Raw genomic sequence first — 23,252 nt, 5'->3', positions numbered from 1 at the left:
GCACACCGTTTCCCCATGCTCTTTGTGCAGCCACACAACGAATTAGACCAGGGAACTTACTTGGCTGAAAAAACCCCATGAACAGACTTCCCACAAAACGGGTATGCTGCCTAGCAGTTTTTACAAAGGCAGTTCTCTAGCCATCAACTCAAGACATGCTTCGTTTTAAATGAGACTGCCCAGGAGACAGGTGTAGGAATCAGCACAGCATTAGCTCTTTATCACGTGAAGCCATCGTTTGTGACTGCTGCAGTAGGTTACACCAAGCTACAAAAGCCTGCTTTATGTAAACAGGAGCTGCAGTTACTTAAGAAGTTTTTTTTCCTCTGTTAACTCGCTGCCATTTCTGAAGATGGAAATGATCACACCCCTTCATTCACACATTTTGAACCACACCAGTTTAATTTGCATGAAATTTGTTTCCATAAACAAATCTATACTGTCACTTAAGCATCCTGTCAGAAGGTGGCATTTAATTGGATATGTATCAGTTTTGTGATGACACATCCAAAATACAAGCTTGTTGTTAAAATTGTATTAGTAATAATGCACATAAATGATCACCTCTGCCTCAGGAATGATACAAAGTGAGTATTTTTGTAATATTAAGTGGTTTTTTTTAATGCACTTAGATAACATGTTTCTTGTTTTGTACCTTTTGAGATGCTGTAGCTGCCCTCTGTTCTGCCTGGCTCAGTCGCCTTTGAAGCCTGTTGATGTATTCTCGATATTCCATCATTAATTTTTCATCCTGTGTAAATGAAATATCTCATTACAAATGCAAAGTTCTTTTTACTGGATCCATACATACTGTAGGGAAAAAGCTTAAAACATGAGGAACTTAAGAAGCGGAACTGTTTACCACTTACAATAAGACTGAAGACATACTGCTGACACATTATAGAGAATTTCCAGCTCAAATATGACATCATATGACTTTTCCAATCAGAGTAATCTGCAGAGGAAGTTTTACTCATTTCACCATCTTGAAGTAAGATGCATAAAAGCTGACATTTTAATCCAGGTAATTTAATTTACACAATCTTACAATGTAAATGTTTTAGCTATACTCAAAGGGAAAAAGAATATACTAGATAATACAAATGACATTATAATCTTGCCACAGATTTCTTCTGTTCTCTTCGTCAAAGGGCATGTATAAAGTCTTTCTTAACCATCCTTTACTTACAGAAATCTATTCTCGCATCAGCCCCATTTTTCTCCTCTAAATAATACAGCGCTACAAAAAACAACACAGAATGACTTATCTTAGATAGAACTGGATATTATCCCAGATTTATGAGATTGACAGGATAGCTCTTTTCTAAAGTGGCCATTAATTATTGAACAATGCACCTTCCAAAACAACCCTGCCCTTAACCTTTAATAGATAATGCTTTTATCTATATGCATATATGCACATACAGTGTCAATTCTACTATACACATAGTATGCTGAGAATTTGATATCTCTGCATACGCTACATTATCCATAACGCAATGCCTACTCCTTTTTAGAGGTATGCATACATACGCATAAGTGACTTCAGAAACATCTCCTCAATTGTCTAAAGTGCTAGATTAGTAACCTTGAAAGATGATCTCTCCTTTACCTTTTCTTGTAATTTGAGAGTAAAGTTAATTTGTCTTCCTGCCATTTGAACATGTTAGTCAGCACAAACAACGGGGTTTTCCAGCTACGACTACTCCTATCGAAAATCTTTAATTTTTTCTAAACCAGCAACATAACTCATGTACATAGGTTTCTGTTAAGATCCTAGTGTGTGTGCATCAGGTTGTAACTGAAAGTACTTGTCATATCAGTCATTATCTTACCTCAGTTACCTTTTCATTTGCCATTTCCAGCTGAGAAATGAGCTCCTGGCTACGAAGTTTTTGTTGACTCAGCTCACTTCTGTTAATCAGAAGAGAAGATGCTGATTAGCACACAGTTGTGCATCAGTTATCGGAATATAATTGCATAGGTACTTCCTTGCATTGTAGGGGCTTATGGTGTATTTTTAACTACAGCGCTGCTCTTAAAACATTGATTTCAAAAGCACTACACAGCTAGCACTTCCTTCATGATGTGTATTCAAAACTATAATGGCAGAGGAATAAGATGTATTTGTTCGAATCAACAGGACTTTGTCAAGAGCATTCGACATTTTACAGGGGTTTTTTCTGTTTATTGAATCTTATTTTGCAGGCATGTTATCAAATATGCTATAAATGTAAGTTGCATTTGCACAGTGCATTCAGTATTTAGATTCTCATTAGCGTCCCATAACCAGACTTCAATGTGGACATTTTTGAAGGTGCTTTGAAGTACCTAAAACCAAATCATTCTATACTTGTGAGACAGACAACAATGTAACACTTCATGAGGAAAATGCCACCTTCTTCAAAGTGGTCTTCTACTTTTATACTGAATGAGTTTTAGTGATCCTGAATTTGTATAGTATTGAAGACAAAAAATAGCTGGGTTATGGTAGACATCTTTGAGTTGGTGCTCAAAGGAAACAATTCTTGCCTCCTGTCATCGCAAGCCACTGAAGAAGAGGGATGACCAAAGACGGAAAAATCTCTGAACTTTGGTAATTTTAGCCAGAGGAAGATGCAAAACTAAACGAGCTGCTCTAACCTTTGACCAGTCTCAATGCCACTAGCAACAGCCATCACAAAAAATGGTGTGATCGAGATTCTTGCCACCAGTTTCACCTTCTACGTTGCGGTTCAAACATATTTGTGAAGAATTTTCAAATCTATTCTCACTTTACCTTCCTTTCCCAAGTTGAAAGCATGGTGAAACGGAATCACCTTCATGAATATGTAGCACACTGACAATGCTCCGAAAGCTGATACCTAACCTTTAGGTGCTCTGCCTATTACTGAAACTACATTGCACTGTAATGGAAGCTAAAGCCTTTATTCTTTCTGGGGGAATGGAGGTAAGGTAGGAGATACCTTAACCTCAGATCTTCATCTTAAAAAGTCTCTGCTATTTTAGTGATGGCATTTAGTTCTTAACAATAATTTGCTCTTAAAAACTTTTAGACTTAGTATTTTGTAAAAGTTTGACTGAAAACTGCTACATGGCACTTGAAATGCCAGGTTGCAATATATCTGTTAACATAAGGTTGCGGGTGTACCTGGCTGGTAGATTCCACCCCCTTGTTCTCAACCAACCCCTTTAGCCAATCCCAGGTAGGTATCATAAAAACAGTTCCACATCTTTTGACTAGCTGCTATAAAAATGAGAGTACACAGGCAGATTGTTAAACAATGTTAAACAGTTTAAATTATACATAGATTATACCTGTGTTACCACATGTGAACATTTTTATATAAAATAAGAATTAAAGATGGATTAAAATTGCAAGATCAAGATAGTATGTTAATACTATTATTGCAATTTGTCCTCTGTAATCAGTATCAAGCATCAAGATGAAGCGTTTTCAATACAGGAGCCCTGATGAACAGCTGTGTTTTGAAAGTTCAGTTTTTATAAACCGTTTTATTAGCAAAACAGAGATTTTATACAATTCCTGTAGTATCTTTTCCTACATACCTTTCAAAATAAACTCCCTAAAAAACTATTCAAACGCTACTCCTTACAATGTGTAGACTGCTTATGTTCAAGCTTAACTACGCTAGTAAAAAAGGCTTTGAAAATAAGGAAATTCTTAAATTCTGACAAACCATCTTTAATCTTAAGTCATCTTAGAAGACTATCCAAATAGATTCATTTTCTAAATTAAAAATTCTTCGTTACTGAAAACAATCCGTCTCCTATACTTGTACTGAGGTGTGGAATTAGCATTCTTAGCAGCACAGGCCATAAACAGAGTTTACATGCTCATATACAGCTGTATATCAAGAAATTATCTTTATAATTAGGTCACGCTGAACAGGTATTTAAGGAAAACAGTTTAACCTTGTAAGCGTAAGGAAACGTAATGGCTATTGAGCTAGACAGTCGATTCATTCTGATTGTTAACCCTCCCCCAAACACACATCATGAGATTTTAATATTAAAATTGAGCAGTAACCCCAACTGCTGAATAATCAAATCAGTCCCTACTCCATATTGTCTTTGTTAAGTGAGTAGGAAACAAAAGGTGAGCTTTTTGCATTTTGGCAGACGGGTGATAAATCCGCCAGCTGTAGCAAGTACGTTCTGCAAAGCTCTCATATGACAAATATAGCATGTGCCAGCTGTTTTTTCGGTTGAATTATACTATAATATGCTTCAGTTACTCTTAGTAATTATGAATTTTGTATACTGCCAGTACCTGCAGCTGTCTCTCATCCTGTTAATTTTTTTCTTTAATGAACATCTTAAAATAAGCAGCTATGGCTGCCAAACATTACAGAAGTGCAGCCAAGAATAATGTTTTAGAAATGGAGGAAACTTCTTCATCTCAAGATGCTGTGCAATTCACTCAATGTACTGTACAGGACGTAGGGAGAAGGAGAAGGCAGTCCTGGCCAACACTTCATACACAGGCACCAAAACAGGTCATTCTTCAGCAGCAGATTCTTTTCAATTATAGAAAAGACAGAACTGAGAACTCCAACACACACACGGCTACCAATGAGTCAGGGACTCTAACTATGACACAGAAATGTTTCAGAAGCAGAAACTGGAACAAAGACACCCAAAATAGCTGCAATCAGATGACTGAAGCTAAGCAAAGTATTTAAAAACAATATGGCAAGGATTCCCTTTTTGTAAGTACTGACTATAATTCAAGTGAATATTAAAAAAATGAAGCCATTCAGTATAATTGTTCAAATATAATGGGTCTATGTTACAACAAATATTTTTTATTTCCCCCCCCCAAAGTTACATCTTACTACTAGACAACAGTGGCAGATGGTTAAGATTATTAATTTACCAATTTGTTCATACTATGTATCAGTATTAAATTTTATTACTTTTTTTATTAAAGAGTTAAGATTTTTAAAGCTCCTCAAATGCATTGTTACATGGAAGTAACTTCTAAAGTACTTACCCTCTTTTATAATTTAAGCCAACATTTATACATTGTCTCATGCACTGTTTGTTTTGTAGATTCAGTTTATATTTCTAAAAAGAGAACAGACTTGCATATACCTATTACTACCCCTACTCAGGCTAAACTGTACCTTAACTGAGCAGTCATCCACATGTCTAACAGACCAAAGTAATATTCATAGCAAAGTTGAGAGAACTGTCAATTTCCTGTAAAGTTTTCACGTTACAAGATCTACCTTTTTCCCATCTGCAGCTTTCAAGATCTACCTTTTTCCCATCTGCAGCTTTCAAGATCTACTCCACTGAAGGGCATTCTGTGGATAATTCAGTCATTTGATTAAATATGACGCTTGGCCTATCAGTGTGAATCCTGTTCTGATCCCTGGTCCCGAATCAGGTTCAACAAAACACCCTCTTGGTGCTGGCGACTGGTGAGGAGTCTGGTAAGGGTTTATGTATATCCCCTGGTTATCTGCCAAATTCTTTCTCAATTTACCCCAATTCTCTTCTTCATTCTCAGGATTAGAACATAAAAATCTCTGAGAAATACTGATATGCCAATTAGAAGGGATTAACCATCTATTACTACTTGTATTACGACTTCTTTTTTATTTATTTGTTTAACCTAGTTAACAAAAGTACAGACCAGTGAAGGTGGACTTTATGGAATGAATGAATAATCTGCCCTTGTTTTTTAAACCTACATACTGTCTTTCACTTTATTTTCTTTTAGTAAATGCTGGCAGATCTGATTACCCTGTTTTTCCTTAAATTCTGTTGTCAGAACGTTCTCTCTCACCCCTTCTCAGCCTATCCCGTATTCTGTTATTACTGAAGTTTGTTTCCTTCCAATTTACAAATTTCCTAAATGTTCCTTTGGTATTGCTGATTTCACTTTCTCTCTCTGCTGTCATTTATTCTTCTCAGTTTAAGCCTGAAGGACTATATAGCTTTATACACAATGCTATAAGGTAGTAAGAACAGTCCTAGCCAATCTCTTCCCGCAAAATATGGGCATAGGAACTGTTTTTCTAGATTATAATTCTTCAGTGAAAGCAAGAGCCTTTAAAAATATGTGTATGTATTCCTCATTTCTCTCAAAAGTAAATTCTTTCAAATGAAGACAAGAAATGTAAAAGAAGCTGGACGCACTTGATAGTATTATTTTACCACAGCTGTCAAAGGCGGATCACCTAAGTCCCTTGTAGCTTTGGGACATTCAAACTGACACTGATCTACACCCTGTGGATCAGCAACAACAGCAACAACAACATGGATTGCTTCTATTTCTTATCAAATTCCACACAAATTTGTGGAGAAGTGACACTGAAGATCAAAATAACTTTTTAAACATTAAACCTAATTCCCGATTTGGTTATTTAAGTTACTTAAACAATTCCAGATATAGGGGGAGAAAAAAAATCAAATAGAAACTCAAGTAAGTGTCAGTTACTAAATTAATGAACATATAATAGTTAAATTATTCACCAAGACTTAAAAGCTCTTTTTGTGTTATGAAAAAAATTACCTTTAGAAGTAAGTTTGCTAGGTTTATAGAACTTCTATACTTCTCTCCTTACTATTTTCCATTTAAACCCCTATAAAGAATGTGAAAGATAACTTTTTGCCTCTCAGAAGTTCACTTAATTCTACTGATTATTCCTGGTCAGAACTGAATTGGAGGTTCAATGTCAGGCCCTAGCAGAGATGCAACTGTCAAAATGCAAGCCTGTTGAAACACAGCAAGTAACCAAACCAATTCAACTAAAACTAAGTGTTAATGCACATTTCCGCCTCAAAAGCCACATCTGTCTTTCAGTCTTGAGGTGGACTGACGCAGCTGGCAGGTAAGCCCCCACCCAGTTGCTCGCTCACTCCCCCTAAGAGGAAAGGGGGAGAGAACCAGAAGGGTACAGGTGTGAAAAAAACTCATGGGTCAAGAGAAAGACAGTTTAATAAGTGACAGGGAAAAAAAAAATTGATGCAAAAGTAATCACTCATCACCAGCAGACCAATGCCCTGCCCGTATCCAAACGACAGCTACTTTGGAAGAACTTCCACCCAGTTTTATTGGTGAACATGACGTCGTATGGTGTGGAATATCCCTTTGGTCAGTTGGGGTCAGCTGTCGTGGCTGCGTCCCCTCCCAACTTCTTGCCCACTGCCAGCCTACTCGCTGGGGCGGCAGGGTGAGAAACAGAGAAGGCCTTGATGCTGTATTAGCACTGTTCAGCAACAGCTAAAACACTGCTGTATTATCAACGCTATTTTGATCATAAATCTAAAACACGGCACCATACAGGCTGCTATAAAGAAAATTAACTCCATCCTAGCCAAACCCAGTACAGGTCTTTAAGAAGCATTAAATTCACCTTAATTTAAAATATAAAATTCCCCCAAACTTAATCTGAGGGTGATAGTTTTTCTATGTGTTTATAAACACATATAAACAGATATAGATTAAATTAATTTTTTATATACATACACATTCTCAAGAAAGAAGCAACCTAAATTCAATAGAAAAGCCTTGGGACAACTCATCTTTAAATATGAGCGCTATGCCGCTTTTTTACAACCTTTAATGGTAATCATTCGTTTGCATAACTATTTTATAATTGTAAATATTTGCTGTCTAAGTTCACCAGTAAATGTCATTAGAACTCAAAGTACATCTAAAATGGACGCAATCAAAAGTCAGAACAGCTTCCTTTCATAGTCTGCCAGACTAGACGTTTTGCAGGAATAAAGAGAATAAACACTGGTCATGAGTCTGTTAGTCATGCTGCCAAGAGCAATGTTTTTATTTGGAACAGTGACCTGTGTTGCAAGAAGCACTGACCTTCATAGTTACCTTCAAGATTGACTTTTGGCACTAGTATATTGAAACAAAACTGGTTCCTTGCCCTCTTGCAAGGTGAAGGTGAGGTCTACTACCAATAAATCCTTCTAAAAGCGTACAGCATCTTAAGATGCTTAGATGGAAGAAAACTCTTCTCATAAATGAAGACTGTAATGTATTTTTACGAAGAAAATGGTGGAATTTAGTCTACAAGTACTCAATGCATTGCCTACTGTTTCAGCACTGGTTTTTAATTCCAAGTTCAGTTTTATAGGTAACGATTACATGTGTAACTTGAACTGAGACCCAAATGTCCAAGAAAGTGCAGAATAATTTTCAATGAAGCCTGAAAGTATCAATTTATCTACTGATCAACTGATCTACTAGATTCTCACATTATTTAAAAAATCATCACTCTGCTGTACTGTTACAGGTTGCAAAATTTACTTTTCCTTCTTAATTTTTTTTAAAATTAAAAATCACCTAACGTTCACTGATGTTGCTTCATTCCTTAAAAATATTTATTTAATGCTTCCTTTATGCATATGTATTACACCTCACAAACAAAACACTGCAGACTTAAAAGATGACAAATGAGCAGCACAGAATATGGAAAAGTTAGCAGCTGCTGCTGGGAAGTTAGTAAAGAAGCCAAAATGTTTCAGACACCTTCACATGGAAAATGAAGGTAATGAGGCTAGAACTGAAAAACAGCAACAGATCATGAATTTAAGGCAAAGGAATGGGAAACACCTACACTAACAAATGGGACACTGACTCAATGCTTACGAGAGCTGCACTAACAGCAAACTTCTGGTGAAATGCAATATAAAATGCTTTCATGTAAACTACCTCCCCAGTATACATGGATATGACTTTGTTAGGAAGTTTATAACTTCCTGAAAAACATTCACTTATAAAGCACATTACTATGCTGCAAGAGTAAGAATTCTTATTAAAAACTGAAATTCTGCTACATGTCACCAACACAATCTCTGTATTTGCTCACATATTTACATGAATCAGATACATCAAACAGTAACTTCATGAAGTGCAAGGAATGTCTCAGACTGTCCTCAAAATACACTAAATAACCATGATATGCTGCTAAACTTGGAGAGCTCTCTATTTAAATCCAACAAGGGTACGTTGATATCTTAATCTAAGTTCATAGTCTTGCTGCCCAGTCATGACAAGATGAAGATTCTAAGGAAGAGACGAAGTTTTTCTTACGAGCTCACAGCTTAACTAACCCTCTCAAAACCACATAAACTTAAAAATGTATGTACATAGGAAAGTTGGGTGAACATCGGCCTTTTACTTGGACCCCGCTATAAGGCTTGGTGATACCATTTCCTGCATTAGCCTCAAGGGGACTTTCAGACAGAACCTTTAATTCAATAGATCCTGCTTACCCAGTATCGGTCTATTATTTAGCGGTCTTGCTGCTATTTCCGTGACAAATGCATTTGCTGCAAAACTATTTTGCTTTTTAAATAATCAGCAACTTTATTTTCGTTCACAACAAAGTAAGAAGTGATTTGCCATTCTGTACTTGCACTCAAAATATTTACTCAAAATGTTATTGTGATAAGATTAAAATAAATATGATAATTATTCATTTATAATATAAGCAAGGACTTTGCATTGAATAACTACTACTGTGTAACTCAGGAGCTAATTTTCATACCAACTGCATTCTGCACTATATAGCTAGGTATCTGGTAATGCATATAACGTGAAAAATAAGCTGGTTTTAAATTTTCTAGATAATACTTATAGGTGCTGTTATAGCCACTTGTCACCGTAATAGCAGAGCATCACTGCACAGATTTAATTATGAAATTCCTCATGTCAGTTTAAATTACAACCTTCTAGCAGAGAACAAACTTGTTTCTATTGCCAGCTTCCTTGTTAGGTAGAGCAAATGTCTGATAAAAACTTCTGCTTCTAGCTTATACAGTATGTAAAAGCATCACCTATGAAATCATCTTAAAAAGTAATTGACTTTGCTTTGGGACTTGCATCAAGATATCTACTGAAGTCACAGAGAATCATGTGGACTTAGTGTAGGCTTACAATTTTTAATATGAGATGAACATTTTTTCTATTCTGCTCATCAGACGGTATTCTCTGATACAGGATGTTAAATTATTGCAGGAGTTTTCCAGATGATGCCACATAGGCAGTCTCTCACATAAACAAGGACATTTTCAAAATGTACTACCTATTTTTCATACAGATTCACAAAGCAGACTTCCTCTCATGTCTGTTACATTTTCTATGTCAGCATTTTCCTGCAGATAAATAAGGTCTACAGCTTTTGGTCCACTGTAACAACATTTTAACACTTAACATTAAAGCTTTAAGAAGGAAAGCAGCTGTTTCACAGACAACTTGTTTTGGAAGTCTGCAATTTTTCCCTTTTAATTGGCAGTTGCTGAACTACATTCAGGATCTAGTTATGAACCTAGATGCTCAACTGTGAGAGTTTTTGTAGTTTCCTTTAGAGAAAATAAAGTACAAGTTTAACAGCTTAAATTTACTTTACAAAAAACCACTACAAAATAGATTTCTTCTCTAGTTACTGCATTTACGAGAGATGTCAAAAAAGCATCAGTAAGACCCAGCTAATTACGTAGAGTGAAGCTATACCGCTAAAACTGTCAGTGAATAAGCACAGCTCCCAGTGTCTCGTAGATGTGCTCAAGACTGTGATGTCTTCTGAAAGAGACTTTTTGGCTTTTTAAAGAACTGTTGAGTAATCTTTGCAAAATGCAGTATATTTTAAGGCAAAATAAAGCCAGCCTATATCTGGACAGATAAGGTAAAAAACCCCAAACTGTTTATTTAGAGGTAAAAATGACCAGAGTGATTATGTAGGACTTGACTTAAAAATGGCCAAGCATGTTATCTCTAATTGGATTTAGTATGATTTTCAACTATCTGAAAAACTTAAACTGAACTAGTTATCATAAGTAAAACTCCACTACTACTACAAAGTGTCCTAAAAACTCAGAAAAGGAGCACTTGAAAAAATGGAAAGCAGATCAGTGGAGCTGCTAGTGAAACAGAAAGGTCATCAATAAATGTTTTCTCAATCATTCTTGTATCTCAAGCAGGATGGAACTCATAGCATTCCTCCATTTGGACAGACAGTAAGTACAACTAGTCATGATAGACACTGTGTCACTTGAAAGAGGAATGAAACTAGTTTCAAAGGGAAGACCTACTACATACAAGACTGCTCTTTGCAAAGTTCACTGGAGGTCAAATACACATACTTCTCTAAAAAAGATGGAAAACCAAGTCAGAGTAGTGGTAGGGTAGATTTGTTCCAGGCAACATTTTCAGGAAGTTATTTTCCTTGCTTGGGTTTAGAAACTTGGGTTCTAATTCCACTCACACCGTTGGCATTCTGACAACTAAGAAATGTCAAGCTATGCTTAAAAAAATTGTGACGCCAAAAATTGCATAAGATACTAGAAATACTATGGTTCGAGCTGAGAATATGTAAACCACTATAATAATAAAACATGAAAAATCTAAAGATCACTCCAAAGGAAATAAAAGCTACAATTCACAGGTTTCCAATTTTAATAGGGCAGAAGCTTTGCTTCCTTGTTAACATGATAGTAAGCGACTTCTAAAATCAATCTGAGCAAAGAACTATACATGAGTGCATCCTGTGCTTTAAGTGACTACAGTTAAAGGGTCATTTCAAATTTCTCAAATTAACAGAGCTGCATACCCTGAATTTTTCTTCTAAAACCCACTGAATGCACTTCCTAAAATATAATGATATATGCAATATTACATTCTTCTCTAACCGTTTCAATTGTAAAGAAATGAGACTTATGAAATCAGGCTTCCTAGTTTAGAAGTTACTGTCTACCAGTCAGTCAGTCAGTCTCCTCCAATTTTCAACCAATTTTGAAGAGGAAGAGATCTTGAGGGCATAAACTTCTAAGAAGTTCTATAAAAATATCAGGCTAATTTAATCTGTAATTTATAGTCTACTTGATCTAACTGGCAGTTTCCTGAGCTTAGAAATCAAATAAAGCACGAGGCAAACATGTATCTTTGCCTCTGTTGAGAGAAAGCCCATTTAAAACTTGGCCTCCTACAAGCACCAGCTAGCTGGAACCAGAGTGAGTGAGTGAGTGAGTGCGTCAGCTTGCAACTAGCCACAGTGGCTGTTACTTGCCAGCCAAACACAAGACATGCGAGGAAGCTGAGGTGGAGGAAGGCAATACCAGAAAAGGAAAGACGCCACACATCCACTATCAATTAATTTACATTTTAACACTGTGCAATGTGTCCACACACTGAAAAGGAAAACCAAGATGAATGTAGATGCCATATCTGCTTATTTCATAAACTGATCAGTGTGGATTCTTACCATTTTTAAATGGCTATTAACATCCAAGTAGAAGCAAACACTATCTATAGCAGTACGCATGTAAAACAAAGATAAGTTTGTAGAATTTATTTCAGACATAACTTGCAAATGGCTAATTTCTCATTGGGATACTTCCTTCTCTACTCACTCATTTCCAATAACACCACTGTCTTCTCTAAACCAGTTGATGTCTGTTCTCTATATAGGCTCACAGGCACCATAGGTGCTTGTATTCCCAGCATCTAGGAATGATATGTAATCTGTATCTGTGTCTGTTGTGTGAGATGCCCTTGTTATTATGCCCTTTCAAAACTGAAAATATTCTTATATTCTGTGCTGGGAATACAGGTATCAGCTAGTTACCTGGCAACCTGTATGAATTCAGAGAAAAGTAAAGTCTATATCATATTTTTGCTTAGGGCAATCACGCAACTCATTTGTATCCTCATTTATGACAGCAACTGCTCAGAAAAGAACATTAGATATACGTCCCAATAGGTTTTTTTCAGCTTATTTTAGAAGTCTGGAGACTCACTCCACAACTGATTTTATGGTGACGGTTCCGAATAGCTATAAATATAGAAGTTTTCATAATCCAAAGCTAAAATTCTCTAAATTGAGCATGCTATATCTTGAAAGAGAAAATTAAAAGTAATATATTCCATTTACTTTTTGTCATTACAAAATTCACACACATCAAGAAGATGTGAAATTTTTACTGCAGTGCTAACTTCACAAAGAGCATCAAAAGTTCTCTTTAGAACATTCTTATTTTGCTGGAAGCACATCATGTAGTCTCGATGGTTTGCTCTTCATGGCTTTTCACCACAGGTCTACTGCCATACACCAACCAGTAACTAAAACTGTAACAGGTTCCAGAAGAGGAACAAAATTGCACTTACTTTAGCTTACTGATCCTGGCTTCGGTAGTTTCAGTAAGATTTTTTGTTTCTTCTTTCCACCGATTTGTTGCTTTTTGCTGAGCTACTAACAGACGTCTAAGTTCAGCAGTAGACTTTTGACTGGTGTCTTCCATTTCCTTAAGTCGAGCTTCATATCCGTGTTCTTTCACAGCATGCTCATGCTCCATTGTGCTTATCTAGAAAAAATACAAATCGGGTACAATCAAGTCTCTCACTTTTTACTTTTTTTCCTACAACATTTGAATTAAATTTATAAACATTTGTTGAAAGCATGTAACATACAATAATTAAACTTGTAATTATATGCTCAAATAGATACATGTTCCCAAAGCCAATTTAAGCAAATAGTACAACTGACAATAAAGGATAATGAGCTGTGTATGCTTATTTTTGTAAATAATCTTTATCCTTCTCCCTTGTGTTTTCTCCACAGAAACATGTTCTTTCTTTTTCATCTAGCTAAAATGTGTTAGGAGTTTCTTAACTGCATCTAAAATCCTTTGTACATCAGAGGAAAATGAAAGCAAGCAATAAATCTTATCTGTGACGATAATGGAAGCCTGTCTGATTAAAAATGAGACAAAGATCTGGTATATACTTTATAACCACTACCTATCTGTTACAAGACTCTGATCCTTTGTTTTTAAACTACGTTTGACCAACGGGTTCTGGAGTTGAAACAAGATTTCCTGTTTAATTTGACTGCTTCCTTTATCTTGTGGTGCAAAGGAGAAACCGGATTTGAGATGGTCCCCATTCAGAACTTGTAAAACTGCTTACTGAAGTAATCTTCATTGCTGCAGATTCTTAGATCCCTTTTCAATATCTTTACACTCCTGGAGGTAAGAGCAGAGGGGAAAGTACCAGCTTTATATGTTTAGAAAGCACATCAAGGATCAAAGCTGTTACTCCCTCCAGAAGCCAAAGGTACCATGAATCTGCTGCAGGCTGTTCAGGTGCATTTAATGGAACACGTTCAAAGAGAACATCCATCTTTCAGCTAATTATCTTGTTTGCAGCTATTCATTTAGAAGAATGTTCTCTGTCCAGAAAATACAGAACCAATGTTTGACAATCACACTATTAAATTATTTATGATTTACACACTGCTCTGACAACATGGTGGACATACAAGTAGAGGAACACTCTGGACTGAAAGTCATACAGAGATTCCTAACGCACTGCAGACAGTAGATAAATGAAGATCTGGAACTGGAATAATTGAAATCACTTGAAGGAGAATATGTGATTATTGAATCTATTCATCTTATAAAAAGCAAAGAACATTTGGGATCTTCTTATCAAGCAGAATTTAATACATATTAAAATACAATTTAATTAGCAGAGATTGAGTTACCCAATAGATTCTGAGGACACACAACGCTACAACAAAATTACTTTATGCAGAAACCAGGAAGCATCACTGAAACTTTCATCCTTAATTTAAACCTTCAATGAGTTTCTCTTAGAACTGCTGCCTTATTAAGGAAATATCAGTCTTACATTAAAATAAAAATAACATATAAACCATACCTTTATTTTAGCTTTTTGTTGAGCCTCTATGGCCAGTTTTCTCAAGCCCTCCATTTCTTTTTGCAATTGTTCATTCTCTTGCTGAAGTTTTAGCCTTTGTTCACTGACAAAGGTGCTCTTTTCTCTTTCTGAATCCAGAATGCTTTGCAATTTAGAGATAACTTCCTGGCAACGAGATTTCTCTTCCTCAGAGCTGAAAGAGAAGAAAAGTCTTGTTGGAACTCAAGAGTTGAACAACTACCGTACTAGAGGAAAAATAAATATATATTGGGCCAGATTTTTGGTCTGACCCAGTACAGCTGTTCCCCTGTTTCTTCCTGAAAGTTGGTATCAGCTCAGCATGTTTAATGGGCTTGACAGCTAGAACTATGCCCAGGTCGGCAAAGAATTTTATCAAGATGATGGAATTCATAAACCCAATCTAACATTGTAGCAATCTCAGTAAAATGACAATGTGAAACAGAAGATTTTCATTTTTATAACATTTCCAGATTCCCAACTGAGGATTGCTCTGGTGAAGTGACAGGATTTACGATCATCAGAGTACAGAAATGACTGAAGCTTCCAGAGAATCCTACCCTTTTTATGCTGAAACCAACAACCTGGTCTAAAAACGTGTACCATATTGTACTTTTACCATTGTATTATTGGAACTGCAATAATGTCTATTAGCTCTGAATGCAGACCTGAAATTCAGTATGCTATGTAAACATAGTGTTCTGCAGGTACTAGGAGATACCGCACTGTAGATCAATTTATAAAGTAATAAATTCTGCCTGAGTATTTCATAGTATTTAAAAATGCAGTAAGATTCCAAATAATATACTCCTGTTTTCATTTTTTGTCAAACAACTGCTTGCAGTTCTCATCTTGTAAAGAAAATCTTTCATTCTATAGCACGTTATTGCCTTTAATTCTTTTACAGTGATTCATAATTGCCCTTGCTTCAGAACTGTGGTATCTTGATACTGTTCCTGCTACCGGTTAAGAAGACGTGACAAAAACCTAACACATAACCAACAATTTAATTAGTCAGAAATAATTTCCATTGTTTTCCATTCCAATCTCTGTAACATCCATTACTTACTTCATTTCCAGTTGTTTCAGTTTATTTTGTGTTGTCTGTAGACTTAGCTGAAGGTCACCTTTTGTAGTTTCTGCAAGTAAATATTTCTGATGCAGTTGCTCCAGTTTTCTATTGTCAGATTCATGGCCTCTGTCTTCCCTGTAAATCTGAAGAATAAACTTACATGTAAGATCACCTTTACCTTGCACTGATGATTGGCAGTGTAGTACTGACAAGGAGGCTACTCCTTATTCTGTCCTATTTTCCAGTGATTTAAAACAAAACTCAATTTCTATCATTGTTGCTGCTACTTGGAAAAAAAGTTTTCAAAGATCTGGCATTAATTTAGTTTTCTGTCTCTTGAGCTTAAGTTTAACCAGAATATATACCAGCGTTCTTTCTGATTATGTCAAACATCTCTCCTTTTACTTTTTACACTTTTCAAAGAACCCTCTTTTTCAGTTTAGTATTACAGCTTTAAAACGCTTTCTGGATTAAAAAAAACACATTAAAATATTCACATGAAAATTTACAATTAAGAAAATCTACTAAAAAAATAAAAGAAGAAAATTAAGGGAACAAAAACCCCACGAGAAATAGGAAAAATCAATATATCTTTTCCTTCTGAAAAGAGATCTTAAACGTGATGTAAAAATGCATGCAATTGCCTTACCTTTTCAAGTTCTTCTTCCACTGCTCTCTTTTCTCTAATGGCTCGTTCAATTTGACCCTGTTTTTCTCCACATTCCTATTTTAAAAAGTCATTTTTAAATAAAACTAATAAAAAATAACTTGAAATAAAAATTCAAGAAGTGCCAAAGCCAAAACTCAGCCATTGTAAATGTAATTCTTGCTGCTGGTATGTATGCATTTGATTATATTTACCTGCTCATTATTTTCTCTATAGGATCAGTCTAATTCACTATACAGACTAAGACATGTAAAATGAAACGTTTTCTTGATAAATTTAATCCATAAATAGGTGCGTATGCACTGAGCTCTTTTGGTCTCCTACATAATTTGTTACAAGTTCCTGGTTCGTTCAAGAATATGATGACTGTGATAAACAGACTTTCTCTTAGCATACTTTATCAACTTTCACATACATACCCAACTATAGATATGCAATACTCAGCCTTCCATGCTTTATTTATCCCTGAAAGAAACAGGGATACTTAAGAAAAGCCGTCACATGGGAAATGTTTTCTAGAGCACAGACTCTCACTGTCAAGATGCTTGTGAACTATGATAAGAATATGCATAACTCAAGGAATAAACTTACACAAAGTAATGCATGGATTTGCAGAACTGTATTATTTCATGCAGAGCCAAGCAAGATTCTCAGCAGAAGTAAGATATGATTGCATACACATAAGGCAAATCTTCACATTAAAAATTAATTTTCAAAGCAAATATCCCTTACACCTAAATCTGAATCCCTGCACTGACTGTTAAAGACACTCCACACAGTCGCTTTTGTCAAGTAACACGAAAGACACAGTATGTTGCACTAATGTCTGGAGACATGGAGGATGTAAAGTGCTATACAGTAATAAAGCATAGTCCTAGACAATTATCCATCAATCATATTTTACTTGACTTACTTTTACCTGAATTTAGTATTTTACTTGATAAACAAAAACTAGAAGTCTCAAATGTTTTGCTATCAAAAATACTTTAATCAATCTACACCATACCATCTGAAGAGCTGAAAGTTCTTCTGTTAGTCGAGAAATCTGCACGTTGTATTGCTTCTTTGCAGAGTCTACCTGTGATCAAAACCAAAGTAAAATGAAAAAATTAATCCCATGAACTGTTTTTCCATCCTGTTTTTATATATGTATATTGTCTATATGTGGTGCATGTATATAAATACGGAAATACATGGGACTGCAATAACTGACAAATCTTACTACATAAATGTTAGAAAGAGTGTTTATTATCAATCCATACTGCTTTAACTAAGGGTGTTTAGAAAAAAAAGCAGAAAGGCCTTTTCATCGTCACAACAAGGCCTTACAAAAAGAACAATAAGACTATCAGGAAAGCTGGTGTCTATTAGGTGCAAGTTATTTGCAATTTGTGTAACATACTTTTAGATCACGTAATGAAAGAAGTATTTGTTAATACCTGGAGAAACACGACAACTCACAGTTTAAAATTTTACTTTTTATGCTTTTGATAGATTCACTTTTACTGAGATAATTTCAAAATAAGAAATAGGACATTTCTAAATTTCTAAATTCTGATTAGTAAATCATTGTCACAACAGGAGTGCTTATCCTAGTTGCTCTTTAGCTCTTGCATCTTCTCCAAATCATGTAGGACATTAAATATCGCAGTTTTAAGTAATCCACACAATTTTTATGATTCTTTCAGGTAACCACCAAACAAGGCACAAACCATCTCTATCCTCATTAAAGGCTCTGAAAATGTAGGCAGTACATTCCTGAAACCTCTTGAAATGAAAGGATTGGAAAGAAAAAGAATCCTTTAATCCCTATACAGTACATATGCACATTGTGTCATAGTGAAGAAAGCGAAAGGAGGCAAAATCAATTACACTGCTGAAAACTTACAAACAAGTAATTGCTTTACACTGTTGTCCACTTGCAACAAAAGACATTGCCAACACATGCCTGTAACAAGCCTTTATTTCCTCTGGAGTTTGTCTTAAAACAAAGCAAGTCTCTTTGACATGCAGATAATTACTGAGAACCTCCAGGTAGATTAGTCTGCATTTTAACCGCAAATGGCACATAACATGGAGAAAATTAATTTTGTTACTCGTCTTTTATCAGAAGTGCTTCAATTTTTCAGCTGCTCATAACAATAACAAATATCATAACAAGACTACAACATTTTTTTAGTAATTTTTCTACCAAATTCTGATTTCTAAGTGTGCTGTGATATTGAGCCTTTTGATTGTTAGCTGGGCTTGGTAGAAGAGTCTTACTTGCCTAAATAGGGAAATATTTTAAGTACTGAGATGCCAAAAAAAATGACAGTATAACTTTCAACAGGTCCTATCATCTGAACGTACATGATAACCTTCCATCAGCAACTTCCAAGATGAGGCCACGTATCACAAATTAAATACCTTGATACCAATACAACACTCGTCTGTTGATGTGCTACTGAACAGAATCTCCGAAATCGAAGTGCCATTCTTTACATCTTCACAGTGCAGCCTTCTCTATACCAGTGTCTGCACAGACATCAACACTTCTGGTTCTTCAGAGATTGAAGAATATAATTTAGTTCGAAAAAATATATGTCCAGATAACAAAGCTGAAGAGTACAGTACTGTCAGCATGCTGCCTTGCTACCTATATTATCAAAACACTTGTAAGAAAACTGCTCATGATGCCCATGCACCATCAATAGCTTTTCATGCTGAGGAAAACCAAAAAATCTTCCCATTCTTTCTAAACATCATAACTTACTGCCTTTCTAATTCTTGCAGCAGTATCTTCTGCAAGTTGAGACATTTCATCTTTCAGTTTTTTGATTTCCTCTTCCTTTTGTTTCTCTGCAAAGAGTGCCTAGAAAAAAATAACAACTTGAAATACTACTGATAATATTCAGTGGTGACACAGTATCTAGCACTGAGAGAAGAAACCACACACAGTCACTGTTCAAAAAACCTTTTCTCCTTTTTACTTTGGAGTAGCTGACACGGAGACTCAACAAGAAAACAAGAACAGTGAGAACATTTTGCACTAAATGCACATTCTTGTAAATCAGAACCACGCAAAAACTTCGTGTCAGTAGATGCCTGTTTCTATTGGGACATTCAGATTTTGGCCAGGCATGGAATTATACAGAAGAAAGCATAGGAACTCAGACCAGAAGTTAAGGCTACTCTCCAGTGTTCTCATCTAGGGCCAGGATTTGTAATAAAAAAATGCCAACAATGACGCATAGAAAGTTCTCTGTTGGGAAACTGAGTACCTGTATACACACATACATGTATAAGTCCTACATACAGCAAAACATTTTTTGTGGTTGATATCCTAAATTACTCATCTCTCAGAAAACTAAAAGTGAAGGAAAAAAATTTATAAGCAACTAAGAAATGTGTATGCAGTCCCTTTCATGGTGGGTAACAATGAACCAAACAGCTCTTTAGCATAAAAGAATGGCGAGAGTTACAGAAAAAGGTGTAGCAAGGAACCCTTCTTCCAGAGGATGCAAGAAAGCTACTGATGTTAAATTACAATAGGAGATACTGGTCTGAAAAGATTATAGAACTCTTGATGGGCGTGATGAAAAATCCTAGGTGGTACACAGAGAATATGTAGATGCATAAAGGGAGACAGACATAAAAATGTCCCTATTGGATGATATAAATTCAAGCCCATAGAAGGTTACTCACTTCAGGCAATAACAGGCCACTTCATCGGTCATACTCTCTTTTACTGCTCCCATTCAATTCAACTTTGTATTTTATTTCTCAAACTACTCTTTTAAAATTCTTCTGATGTCTTTTTGTAAGCTTAGCTTTGTGTGCTTTATAACGTTAACATAACAGAAGCAGCACTATTATGATAGCCTGTTACTCCCACCCCTCAATCTCTTACAGAGCAGGGAGAAACCTCTATGGCCACAGTTTAAGACACAAAGACTTAACCGATATGTGTACTATGCTGCATTTTTTTATCATGTTCATTAATAAACTTCCCAGTTTGAAAAATTCAGGATTTTTTAGCCAGAGCAGTAAATTAACAAGTGTCTGCAAATTCCAGTTTATTCTTACTACGGCATTACTCTAAACTGTTACTTATAACAAGCCACTTATTTATCTGTAACTGTTCAGTTACTGTCTTAGAGATGCAATCTACATCACAATAATTTTTACTGGGCCACTGCTTTCTGTCATCTTCATGTGAGTTCGTAGCAAGTGGCATCAAACGATCTCCTGAACTACTTTTGGATGAAAAATGGTGTTCTAACACTGCTCTGATGTACTAATATTTAGCAGACTGGAAATGTGATTTATACTCCTTACCAGTAATTTTCAAATGAAAGTGTGTTTTCTGGTTTTTAAACTCTGAAAAAAAAAAAAGATTTTATTTTTACCTTTCATTCTTCATATTCTGCCCACTATCAGGCTGTAGGGGAATGCTGTTAAGGATCAAAATACTTTACTAAGAAAAAGGAACTGACAAGTCCAAAGGTGGCCATCAAGAGCTGGAGGATGTAAAATTTCATTTTTCATCCCTTTCTGAACCAGAACCTAACAGGTAAAGGGAATTGTAGAAGATCAGTTCATAAAGCAAATGAGATGCAGAAAGTTATGAGGAAATTATTAAAAGATGCCACCAAAGGGTTTCCTAAATGACTATAAATATATGGGAAGAACGACTATAACAAGATGATAATCCTCTTTTGTATAACAAGAAGAATCACAGAAGTTTAACTGCTGTAATGACCACAACCCTAAGCTTTGTCAATATTTTAATCTATTCTAGAAGCAGGCCAGAAGGTAGCAGGATCTCTTTAAAGAAGTCAGTTCCCTTTTCTGTCAGAAAAAAGGAGGCAGATCTGTCTCCTTTGAAACAGAACTGAAATCAGCAGGAGCAACACTAACTTTAATATTCCAAAAGTTAAAAGTAAAAAGCTAGTTTAGATACTCAGGAGCTCCTCAAGTTTGAAAAGCAACTTCAGACTAAAAGGGAGCATTTATCTCCTTAACCGCTCAACAGTTCAACATGTTAGCCCACATAGAATCAGTTCTAAGATTCTCCATTTATTCCCACAGACATGAACTAAACTGGGTTTCACTTATTGATGGCTAGTCATCAGATGTGCATTGAAGTTCTGTCTTGCCAGCAAACACAATTCATTAGATTTCTAAAAGCCTGACTTGAACTGAAGCTTAGCATTAAAGCACAAGAGCCCATAGTAGGCAAAAGTTTATCAAGCCCTGTACCCTATCTCCTAAAGGGGCAAACAGCAGATACTTCAGGAAAGTTAAGGACTGGGAAAACAGGGTGACTATTTGCTTTGATCAATAGGCACATCAAGACTTGCTGGATTAGACCCTGATCTTTAGGAAGTTTTGGTGGATTGTCCTGTCATGAATTTGACTGTTTTCAAATGTATACTTTTGGCATACACATACATCATCCTATGACAGTTTAATCACATATTGTATATAAAAATTTGTTTTAAGGCCTCTCCACATCTAGTTTTCTTTGTTGATTCCTCCTGCACTTTCCTAATTCTCCTATGTCTTGCTTGAAATGGGCTGATCAAAATGGCACATGAAGGTGCACTATGTTTAAAGGCATCTTTATTTTTAACTCTCATTCTGAACATTCTATTGATTGTATCAAGCACCACTGAGGATTGCGTGAACGTATTCTTGAGAGACATCCACACCTCGTTTTTTGACTGGTAAGACTAAATTCAGCACCCAGTATGGCACATTTGAATTTCTTTGCCATTTTATAATACACTAATAAATGCCTTTGCAATTTTTTCCTGGCTGCAGAATTCACCCACTCATTACTCAGTCACTTTTCCAGATTTCTTATGAATAATTAAGATCTGAACACAGAACTCACTCTCTTGGTGACCTATGTCCATCATATAACAAAAAAGTCCCTCTAGTTTTAGCTCTTCTTTCCTAACCATTAATAAGTTATAAATTCATAACAGGACTTTCCTTTTTATTCTGATAGCCCAATTTGTTTATAAGTATTTGATGAGGAACTCTGTCAAAAATTTTTGAAAATTCAAGTTCAGGTACAGTATTATCACTTAGATCACCTTTATCCAGGCACTCAACATACTCTTTGAAATTTATACCATATGATAAGTCTAAGTAATGTATGGTGATATCACAGTTTGCTATCTTACACGTTACTAATTTTAGTACAACAGACATAAAAGCAGCTTGGTTGTGTATGCATGTATGCCTGTAAGAATACATAATCAGGCACTTCACAACTGTAAGTGATGAAAGTATTCTAATATCTAAGAAATATCTTCATCCATTGCCTTACCTGACTTTTTTGTAGGTTAGCTTCTTCTAAGAGCTGTATGCAATCTTGGACTTTCGCAACAGCATCATACTTCTCCCTTTCTAGATTAGCATACTTTGTCTGAAGCTCTCTAATTTGTTTCTCCAGGGCTGCTTTTTCTGTTCTCAGCTGTTCAGCGTCTTGGACAGTAACACGTAATCTACAAGACAGTCATAATTTTACTCATTTAACAATAAGATGCTTAATTAAGACACTAATTCTTTCAAACTAAACTAATAGGAAGTATTTATTCGTAAGTTGCCAAAACTGCATTCCTGGTTTTCTGCTTGTTTTTGGACAGAGTCTTTGAGTTTAATATTCATCAAGTCCTAGAAAGAAACAGAATTAAAGGAGTTAACTCAGATATCTAATCTCAGAAGATCCTTAGAAGAATGTTGCTGTCCTGGGATACATCACTGAAAATGTTCTATATTAAAAC

The 23,252-nt window shown here is 35.6% G+C and overlaps 1 protein-coding gene across 4 annotated transcripts in view; it reads right to left on the bottom strand.

The window, feature by feature from the left end:
- Nucleotides 1-23,252, bottom strand: part of SCLT1 (sodium channel and clathrin linker 1) — a 46,138-nt gene that overhangs the window by 2,332 nt on the left and 20,554 nt on the right. For 2 of the 4 annotated variants that reach the window (XM_075501087.1, XM_075501088.1), the window contains exons 13-21: nucleotides 22,796-22,973; nucleotides 19,229-19,327; nucleotides 17,480-17,551; nucleotides 16,456-16,530; nucleotides 15,804-15,949; nucleotides 14,717-14,909; nucleotides 13,163-13,359; nucleotides 1,836-1,914; nucleotides 656-751 (exon numbers count right to left, since the gene is read on the bottom strand). In XM_075501087.1, coding sequence (XP_075357202.1) covers nucleotides 656-751; nucleotides 1,836-1,914; nucleotides 13,163-13,359; nucleotides 14,717-14,909; nucleotides 15,804-15,949; nucleotides 16,456-16,530; nucleotides 17,480-17,551; nucleotides 19,229-19,327; nucleotides 22,796-22,973 — 1,135 coding nt within the window. The remainder of the gene's footprint in view (nucleotides 1-655; nucleotides 752-1,835; nucleotides 1,915-13,162; nucleotides 13,360-14,716; nucleotides 14,910-15,803; nucleotides 15,950-16,455; nucleotides 16,531-17,479; nucleotides 17,552-19,228; nucleotides 19,328-22,795; nucleotides 22,974-23,252) is intronic. The other 2 variants (XM_075501089.1, XR_012775652.1) reach the window with 2 other exon arrangements.

This window comes from Mycteria americana, chromosome 4 (assembly GCF_035582795.1).
Source record: "Mycteria americana isolate JAX WOST 10 ecotype Jacksonville Zoo and Gardens chromosome 4, USCA_MyAme_1.0, whole genome shotgun sequence".
Taxonomy (NCBI): domain Eukaryota; kingdom Metazoa; phylum Chordata; class Aves; order Ciconiiformes; family Ciconiidae; genus Mycteria; species Mycteria americana.
This window is presented reverse-complemented; position numbering and strand designations above follow the sequence as displayed.